The sequence below is a fragment of the Thalassophryne amazonica genome, chromosome 9 (assembly GCF_902500255.1).
Source record: "Thalassophryne amazonica chromosome 9, fThaAma1.1, whole genome shotgun sequence".
Classification (NCBI taxonomy): Eukaryota; Metazoa; Chordata; class Actinopteri; order Batrachoidiformes; family Batrachoididae; genus Thalassophryne; species Thalassophryne amazonica.
This window is the reverse complement of record NC_047111.1, coordinates 56,764,788-56,775,214: the sequence shown is the minus strand read 5'-3', so window position 1 is coordinate 56,775,214 and position 10,427 is coordinate 56,764,788. Positions and strand designations below refer to the sequence as shown.

Sequence of the window (10,427 nt, the reverse complement as noted above, 5' to 3'; positions counted from 1 at the left end):
ATATATACACATAGCCGAGGGACGCGCCACGGAGCCATTCATTACGCGGGACAAAACCACCTCGGTGTTGGTCTCACAGGATGGCTTAAAGGTGTATTTCAGACGGATTCCGGTTGCTTTCCAGTAGTGTGAATATCCGATTGTGATTGTGCATGAGCTGGAAATGTCCTGTGAGGCTCATCACGGCGTTTTTCGCCATGCAGCTCTGCCACGACGCGCGGAATTCCTCCGCCTTTGTTCCTCTTTCCATGACAAAAACTCCTGTAACAGTGAAAGGTGCCGTTCATTTATAAACTGGACGCTGTCTTGATCCGGTATGTCCTCTGACTAGCACAGGAATTGTGAAAAGATGTGGACATCAGCACTTTTTCGGCACATTAAGACAGACGTGCGGACGAGTTTGGCACGTCGTAGTGCAGCCGCTCGGCGCAAAGAAACGCCGTGATGAAGCCTCACAGGACATGTTCTGGCATGTCCAGCTCATACACAATCACAATCGGATATTCACACGACTGGAAAGCAACCGGAATCCATCTGAAATCCACCTTTAAGCCGTCCTGTGACACCAACACCGAGGTGATTTTGTCCCGCGTAATGAACGGCTCCGTGGCGCGTCCCTCGGCTTCTTTTTCCATGAAAAAAAAAACTCCTGTAACGGTGGAATGTGCCGGAAAAAGTGCTGATGTCCACATCTTCTGCCTTTTTGTGAAAGTCAGACGAGGTCCCGAATCAACAAAGCTTTCACGTTGGAAATGATCTGGTTGTTTGTGCGGGGTGTCAGTCTGTCCTTCGGCGCTGGGAGCGCGCTGCGCTCTCAGCAGTTGTGGGCCGTCCTTAAAGGGGCAGTAACACTCCTTAATCTGTTTAATCCCCATAAAATCGTCCCTGAAAGCCATATTAATTTTTCGAATGGTGTCCACCTGGAGGTCTCTTACGGTTTCTGGAAAAAAATTGATGCAGCAAAGATCCAAATTGTTCAGACATTTATTCGCAATAAAAAATAGACGAGAGGGGTAGACCACACCTCACTCAAAGCCTGCTCACAGGGAATGAAGCAACCGACAGGCATGAAAAAATTCACGCATGCGCATGAGGGTTCAAGCTTGGCTGACGCAATCACACGTGATTCAAATCCATATGGTTTTTGAAAAAAATAAGGTCGGATACTTTTCTAACAGACCTCATATATATATATATATATATATATATATATATATATATATATATATATATATATATATATATATATATATATATATATATATATATATATATATACACACACACGTGTAAAAGACAAAAACTCCTCATAATGATGCACGGAGGTTTCCACCCAATTAGTGAGTGTCAGAGCCACAATCCAGGACGAGATGAGGAGCATTCATGAATACATGGAAAGATGGCCCCCCAAGATCAGCTGCTACAAGAACACCTCAGACAGCTGAAGACAGATCGTGATAAGGAACCAGAGGAGGACATATCATGAAAGACTAAACCCCTCCATGGGATGTACCATCGACAGATAGAAGAAGTGGCTGACACCATGAAGATCTACCAGTGGTTAGAAAAGGTCAGCCTAAAGGAGAACACAGAAGCTTTGATCATGGCAGCAGCACAAGAGCAAGCCCTAAGCACCAGATCCATAGAGGCAGGAGTCTCCCACAATCAACAGGACCCAAATTGCAGGCTGTGCAAATGTGCCCCAGAAACAGCCCAGCACATCGTAGGAGGATGCAAGCTGGCACGGCGTGCACCGAGAGGTACAACCAAGTGTCGGGAATTGTGTACAGGAACATCTGTGCCACATATGGATTAGAAGTCCCCAAGTCCCGATGGGAGACACCAACAAAAGTGTTTGAGAGTGACAAGGCTAAGGTCCTTTGGGACTTCTAATTCTAGACAGACAAGCAGCTGCTGGTCAACAAACCAGACATAGTGGTGGTTGACAAGGGAAATAAGACCGCAGTTGTGATTGATGTGGCAATCCCAACCAAGGGCGTAGGTTTGGTCTCAGCTTTGGTAGGGACAATACCACCCCCACCCCCCCAGCCCACCACCACCCCCTAACCCACTCATACCATTAGACGCACAAGTACAGCATAATACATAACATATGACGACATAATGCTGAATAATTTAACACTTTATTTACAATATTAAGTGTGTAGGCAAACAAACAAATAGCTTAAATAACAAAATTGCACCCAAAATCACAAATCTATTCTATAGGCCTACACCTGAGAGAACAAGACAACAAAAAATATACTTGTGGAGCTTAAAAAAAAAAAAAAGTTTTTGCAACCAAGATGTATAATCTATTCTCTTCATCAATAATGCAGTTGTAGGTATCTGGCAGCCTAATTTGCCAAAAAAAAAAAAAAAAAAAAAAAAAAAGGGATTTCCAATAACATATATGGTGTATTACGGTAAACGTAAGCCTGTGATGTCATAACGCAGAGGAAAAACACGGAAGTTTCACACTAGTGCGCCGCTGATTCTCATTACCGTAAGTTCTCGTGTAAGCCCTCACTCTGAAAAATTTCAACACTGACAGCAAGCCAAGAACCCGTGCTTTCCAACAGTATGCTATATGTTGCATATATTATGGTAAAGTGCGTTCGGTGACTTTTGAAACGAGGGAAAAGTATGAAAAAGAGCGCAAAACTGACAGAAAAGTACAGAGACAGACAGCAAACATAAATGTAGTAATTTTTGAGGAAAAGGCAGGGTGTTAGTGTCATTTGTGAAGATGTGTTTGTGTGGGTGTGCAGTTTATTTTAAGTGTGGCGCACAGCATTGTTCGCAAGCCCCGCCCTTCTTGTTTTTCTGCACCGGAGCAGTGTTGCCAGATATGAAATATGAAACTATCGTACCAAAACCTCAAAATTATCGTATTTTGGGAGAAATTATCGTACACAAACAAAACGCATACAACGTAGCTATTTTTGCGTTGTTTTTTTTTTTTTAATTTACAAAGAATTTTGTCACATTTTTAAACAGTAATTATAGTAATGGGGAAACTATGGCACAGAAAGAACACAAATGCACAAGCAAATGCACTACCAGACTAGAAAGACTTTTTTTTTCTGTGAAGGGACACAAACGTGTCAATTACCAGACTAGAAAGAGTCGAATTCAACCTTGAGGTCGCTGTCGTCATCCGATGCCATGGCCACTTGTGCAGATTTTGTTGAACACAGAAAAAATGTTGACACCTCCATAAGGAACTTGAACCTTTTTTTTATTTTTCTTGTATATCTCTTTGCTCTTGTGTTTTGTTCGTTTGTTATTGCATTTGTTGAAATAAAGTTTCGAAAAAAAAAAAAAAAAAAAAAAAAGATGTTGGCTGGGGAATCTTCCTGTCACGGCAGAGATAGGATGGGAACTTGTATAGAGAGGGGGCGGGCTTTCAAATGACTTTGTCCCGGTCGCCCAAAGCCAGCAGCAGCCCTGTGTGTGGTGTGTCTTTGATGCCGCCTGAGTGCAACGCCTGCAAAATGATTCTTGGGTGTCAGAGAGAGATGCGTGTTTGGGCAACCAACTGAAATTATTGTACATATTGGATTTTTTCCCATTATTGATCGTACAGAGGGCAAAACTATCGTACAAATACGATAATTATCGTACATCTGGCAACACTGCACCGGAGCCACCCATCCTCTGTGCTCCGGGACCTCCCACTTTACAAATTAAGCACTGCCTGCCACGAGATGCGCTTTGTTTACATCCATGTGAGAAGAACGTGAGCCAATGAAATTGCAACATGGTAACCCTGTCACTCTGGCACATCGAAAACACAAAACGTGACGACTAAAATTATAGTATCGAGTTCGCAAAAAAAAGTGAATGATTTTGATATATAAAAAAAATGCTAAATATTGGTAGGGACTATTTTGCCATCCCAAAATATTGGTTGTGACTTGTCCCTATGGTCCATATGCAAACCTACGCCCCTGATCCCAACAGACAGCAACATCAGAAGGAAGGAGCAAGAGAAAATCGAGATGTACCAAGGACTGAAGGAGCAACTGGAGCAGCAGATGTGGAAGGTAAAGTCCAAAGTGGTCCCAGTGATAATAGGCGCATGAGGAGCTGTAACCCCCAAATTGGAAAAGTGGCTCCAGCAGATTCCAGGAACAACAGAGATCTCTGCCCAGAAGAGTGCAGTCCTAGGAACAGCTAAGATACTGTGCAGAACCCTCAAACTTCCAGGCCTCTGGTAGAGGACTCAAGTTTAAAGGAACATGCATGCCAGAGGGAGATATAAATTACTAACATTTTTATAGTTGTATAGTTTGAATCACTTTTGGGCTGTAAATCTTCAGCTGTATCTGGCAGTAATGATGACAATCATACTTGATCATGGTTACAAGAACATGGACAAGTTTGTGAGAAATAAAAAAATAAATTTAAGATAGATAATGTGTATTACTTTTAATAATTCCATTGTAAAAATGATTTGTCACTTTATTTTAGTCAATAGAAGTTACAGGTTTGTATAAATAGTAGAGAAGCTAGAATCTTCGACTGGACTGGGTTGCTTGACGCGAGGACGTTTCGCTTCAAATCGCAGAAGCTTCCTCAGCTAAGATTCTTGCTCTGGTAGTCTGACTTCTGTCTTGACTCTTGTAGAGAAGAAGCCACAAAAGTTGGAGTTTTAAACCTAACCAGACCCCTCCTACCGAGAGGCAGACTGCTATAGGCTAGTGACTAAACAATAGCTCTAATTAGCAACTATTGTGCTCTAGTTAGCATCCTCCTAATTACAGGGTAGCTGTCCCTCCTAATGATGGGACGGACACCTCTCCTGATGGCTCCCTTGACGACTCTCCTGATGACGTGAATGACTCATTACCATGAACAAAAGACTGAGACTGCTTTGACCTGAGTACCCCATTGTAAACAGGGGACAAAGCGTGTCTCAGACCCCTCCCTGGTTAAGGCTGGGTTTCAACTGTTTCACACAGAACGCCTCTTTGACCCCTCTCTCAAACCATTTCTTCTCTCTGGCTAAGATTTTAACTTCCTTGTCCTCAAACGTGTGGTTAGTGTCTTTAAGGTGGAGATGAACTGCAGACTGAGGTCCACTGGCGCCCTCTCTGCGGTGCTGGTATAGCCTTTTGTGTAAAGGTTGCTTAGTCTTCCTGACATCTGATAGAATACACTACATTGCTCTATTTGTAACTAGGGATCCTGTCCTTAGGGTGAACTAATTTCTGTCTCAAGGAGTTAACCGGTTTAAAGTAAACTGGGATTTTGTGCTGTCTGAAGATCCTCTGTAGTTTTACAATGTTTAAAAGTAATCCCAGTGAAATTCTGAAGCAAAAGATGTGTACACAATATTGCCCAATCTACAGTTTCCAGTCTATACATTTCCTTCAGTGCAATGCAAGTTATTATAGCTACAGGATCAGTGCCAAGAAAATATTGATTTACAAAAAGGGTTGGATATTTTGAAGAGAAATCTTGAATTTGTACACAGAAGAATTTTCTTGTAATTACAAAACAATTCTTCTGTCGGATAGAGATTTGGCTCTCATCTGTATCATGGCAGAAAAACATTTTTCCTCCTCACATGAGGTACTTGGGGAAACATGTAAATGACACTCCAGTACTTTAGGTACCCGAAGTGGAAAAAACCTAAACTTTCCTAATACAGTTTGACCTACTATGCGATCCACTGGCTGATTAGTTTTATTAAAAACTGTCAACTTATAATGCATATTTTTGGCTGAAGTCTAAAGTGAAGGTGGAAATTTCACAAAGTTCTGATTTTGAGTATGTACCTGAATAAGATCAGAGAGTAAAAATGTGTTGAACAGATACAGCCGACCTCACCACATAGATATATTTGATTTACTCTGACATGAAAAGGGCTCTTGGACTGAAAACAGCTCGTACCTTGAAGGTGAGAGCCTCTTTACTCTCAGGCTGCCCGTAGATTATAACAATGCAGACGCCACACAGCAGAACTAAAATGACGCATGCCGTGATGACGAGTGGGTCAGCAGCCAGCAGCTGTGTGAGACAATTGGCCAGTATAACACACAGCACAATGATAAGAACCGCTGCAAAGAGACAGAGAAAACAAAGTTAATTCAATTTACTTATACAGCGCCCAAGTAACAACATAAGTTGCCCGAAGGCAAAAGGCCCACCTTACCCCTCTCCCTGAGCAACTGTACTGGCAAAAGTGGTCAGGAAAAAACTCGATCCGATGTTTTTTTTTTATTACAGGCAGAAACCATGCTGACCAGACTCAGTGGGATGACCATCTGCTTTGGCCATACAAGCAATAATAAAATAAAACCACAACAATTAATTTTTAGACATGTGTAGCAAGACTATCTGGAACTTCAAAGAACCTCTTTGGAATGCTATTAATGTCAGGAAGAATGTGTAATCTCCAGTTACCCCCACAACACTTGGAAGCTTTTGAAACAAGACTCAGCAAGTCAAACAAACAATCTTTATCCGGGATAAGTAACAATTAATTGATAATAATATTATATACTGGACAGTTGCTGGCATCTATTGATGCATTTATGAATGCATCAAAGGATCTTTAATCTGGATTTAAATAACTCCAAAGAATCAAACCAAATAATCACAGCAAGCAGGCTATTCTACAGAAAAGGTCCTTGATAAGGAAAAGCTCTGTGACCAGCTGACTTCTTCTTAACCTTTGGAACACAGTCATTCTGCATCCCAAGAATGCACAGCATGGGTCAGAACATACGGTTAATCGAATCAGCCAGAGAGGGTGGTGCTAGGCCATGACGGATTTGTAGAGGATAAGCAAAAAAAACCTTAAAATATAACTTCACATGAACAGGAAGCCAATGAAAGGAGGCCAAAATCTGGGTAATACGCTCAAACTTGCTTTTCCTTGTTAGAACTCTAGCAACATAATTTTGAAGCAGCTGGATGGATGAAGGATTGCAGAGTAGCACTAATATAGAGCACTTTTAGTTCTTCTGTTGGTCACTAGGTTATTACAGAGATTAGAGCATGCCATAGGTATTAAAGGCACTGCGCTGCGGTGGTTTGAATCATATTTGTCTAATAGATTACAATTTGTTCATGTAAATGGGGAATCTTCTTCACAGACTAAAGTTAATTATGGAGTTCCACAAGGTTCTGTGCTAGGACCAATTTTATTCACTTTATACATGCTTCCCTTAGGCAGTATTATTAGACGGTATTGCTTAAATTTTCATTGTTACGCAGATGATACCCAGCTTTATCTATCCATGAAGCCAGAGGACACACACCAATTAGCTAAACTGCAGGATTGTCTTACAGACATAAAGACATGGATGACCTCTAATTTCCTGCTTTTAAACTCAGATAAAACTGAAGTTATTGTACTTGGCCCCACAAATCTTAGAAACATGGTGTCTAACCACATCCTTACTCTGGATGGCATTACCCTGACCTATAGTAATACTGTGAGAAATCTTGGAGTCATTTTTGATCAGGATATGTCATTCAAAGCGCATATTAAACAAATATGTAGGACTGCTTTTTTGCATTTACGCAATATCTCTAAAATCAGAAAGGTCTTGTCTCAGAGTGATGCTGAAAAACTAATTCATGCATTTATTTCCTCTAGGCTGGACTATTGTAATTCATTATTATCAGGTTGTCCTAAAAGTTCCCTAAAAAGCCTTCAGTTAATTCAAAATGCTGCAGCTAGAGTACTGACGGGGACTAGAAGGAGAGAGCATATCTCACCCATATTGGCCTCTCTTCATTGGCTTCCTGTTAATTCTAGAATAGAATTTAAAATTCTTCTTCTTACTTATAAGGTTTTGAATAATCAGGTCCCATCTTATCTTAGGGACCTCATAGTACCATATCACCCCAATAGAGCGCTTCGCTCTCAGACTGCTGGCTTACTTGTAGTTCCTAGGGTTTGTAAGAGTAGAATGGGAGGCAGAGCCTTCAGCTTTCAGGCTCCTCTCCTGTGGAACCAGCTCCCAATTCAGATCAGGGAGACAGACACCCTCTCTACTTTTAAGATTAGGCTTAAAACTTTCCTTTTTGCTAAAGCTTATAGTTAGGGCTGGATCAGGTGACCCTGAACCATCCCTTAGTTATGCTGCTATAGACGTAGACTGCTGGGGGGTTCCCATGATGCACTGTTTCTTTCTCTTTTTGCTCTGTATGCACCACTCTGCATTTAATCATTAGTGATCGATCTCTGCTCCCCTCCACAGCATGTCTTTTTCCTGGTTCTCTCCCTCAGCCCCAACCAGTCCCAGCAGAAGACTGCCCCTCCCTGAGCCTGGTTCTGCTGGAGGTTTCTTCCCGTTAAAAGGGAGTTTTTCCTTCCCACTGTAGCCAAGTGCTTGCTCACAGGGGGTCGTTTGGACCGTTGGGGTTTTACATAATTATTGTATGGCCTTGCCTTACAATATAAAGCGCCTTGGGGCAACTGTTTGTTGTGATTTGGCGCTATATAAAAAAATTGATTGATTGATTGATTGACTAGAGGCAAGTTGGACAGTTAAAAAAATAAAAGCTCAGACACTTACAAATAATAGCAGTGGCAGCATAGACAATGTTCCCAGAAGTCTGAGTTGGAGTCTTTCCACTTGGGCAGAAGAGCAGCTTGGAGCTGAACCTTTCTTGAAGTGGCCTCTCATCCATCTCCATACTGTACTCATCACCGCTGTCTCCTCCACTCACAGCCACTTTCTCCCCTTCTACCAACTCCACCAGCTTCTCCGTCTGGCTGGATGAATTCAAGCTGCCAGGTTGGTACCTGTGGAGGGAAAAGATGTGTTAAAGTAGAAAACACCAGCTTCAATCAAGATTCTACAATCTTCATAGGTCATAGCGGAAGCACCCCGTTTACATTTATCCTTGTAAATAATATTAGCACAGCAGCTGCTACAGACTTACGCCGGGTTCACACCGGGCGCGACGTGAGCAACAGCAGCGACAGGTTGCCATGTAATCCCTATGGAATGACGCGTTTTGGCGCCAAGTCACGCAGCGCGACGGACACGAATGAAGTGACGCGAGTGAAGTGATTTTGAGCGATTGCGCATTTGTGGCGCGATATTGTGTCGCATCACGTCGCGTTGCCCTCCTCCCCAAGTTGAAAAATCTGAACTTTTTTGTCTTGTCGCGCCACGATGACCAATCAGGGACTGAATATGTAGTGACGTGGAGATGTCTGGAGTTTGACTGAAGATGTGAACACGTCCTGTATCTGGTAGCAGCCTGTGAGCAGGACTTATGTCTCTTTTGTCCTTTATTTCACAATTATGACAGAGTTTTTGGAGCAAGCAGCAGCCCTGCAGCAGCGGGAGCGGAGTTTCTATCCTTCTCATTTTACGCGCGCGCGCGCGAGCGACTCGTCCATAGAGATTATTTTACTTATTAACTACACAGATGTATAATAAAACAAATGGTGACTGGTTTCTAAACACAATTATGACAGAGTTTTTTTGGGGGGGGAAGAGCGAGCTGCAGCCTCACAGCAAGCAGCGGAGTTTCTTTTTTTTTTTTTTTTTTTTAATTGTTTACATGTGCACGCGTGAACAGGACAGGAGGTCCTCAAACTGGGTCCCGCAGATGTGGAAGGACCGCTGAAAGCGGCCATCATCCAGACGCAGCTCCTGCAGCAAATAATGATACTTCCTGTATTGGGAGCTTTTCACAACAACTCGCTCCGTGTGATCAAGGTCTGTCATGTTAACTTGACTGACAACTGGAGCCAGCGAGCGGAATGGAAGCTCCTCCTATTTGATGATGCACCGGGGCGAATTTTTGCAGCAAAAGCAGAGCGACACACCGGGCGAAGGAGGCGTGTCTGTCACCACGCGACCCCCATGAATTTGTAGCGTCTGATCGCGCCCAGTCTGACCGCGGCATTACACAAATATAACTTCAAAGCCAGCACAGAATAAAATGTGTTTACCTGAGGATGAGAACACAGATGGCCACTAAAGAGTAGGCCAACAATGTCCCAATGGACATGAGGTCAACCAGTGCTGCCAGATCAAACAGGAAGGCCATCAAGGCTGCATGGAGAAGTGAAAACTGATGACTTGGTGACATACTTCATGTAAAAATCAAGAAAGTCAAATGATAAATTTAAATAATCACTAAAGAAGAAAAGCTGAGACTTGGGAATAGTTGTGACAGCGTGGACAGAAATGGCACGAGTCAGAAACAGGGATGCCAGAAGTGACATTACCTGCAACGACACCAGAGGTGACGGTAGCCAGGAGAGGGGTCTTTGTGCGAGTGTTCATCCTGGACAGAGCACGAAACAGCAGCCCGTCCTCGGCCATTGCGTAGATAATCCGGGGCATGGGAAACATAGAGCCGAGCAGACTGACGGGAGTTCAGTAGTTAGTAAATGAGGATGGGTTTGCAAAAAATTATTTAAGTTAGTAATGTGTAACTTA

The 10,427-nt window shown here is 42.7% G+C and overlaps 1 protein-coding gene across 2 annotated transcripts in view; it reads right to left on the bottom strand.

The window, feature by feature from the left end:
- The window catches only part of slc7a3a (solute carrier family 7 member 3a), a 66,277-nt gene that overhangs the window by 2,537 nt on the left and 53,313 nt on the right, over nt 1-10,427 (bottom strand). For both annotated transcript variants that reach the window (XM_034178077.1, XM_034178075.1), the window contains 4 exons: nt 10,214-10,353; nt 9,935-10,037; nt 8,541-8,770; nt 5,902-6,068 (listed from right to left, as the gene is read on the bottom strand). In XM_034178077.1, the coding sequence (XP_034033968.1) occupies nt 5,902-6,068; nt 8,541-8,770; nt 9,935-10,037; nt 10,214-10,353 (640 nt within the window). The remainder of the gene's footprint in view (nt 1-5,901; nt 6,069-8,540; nt 8,771-9,934; nt 10,038-10,213; nt 10,354-10,427) is intronic.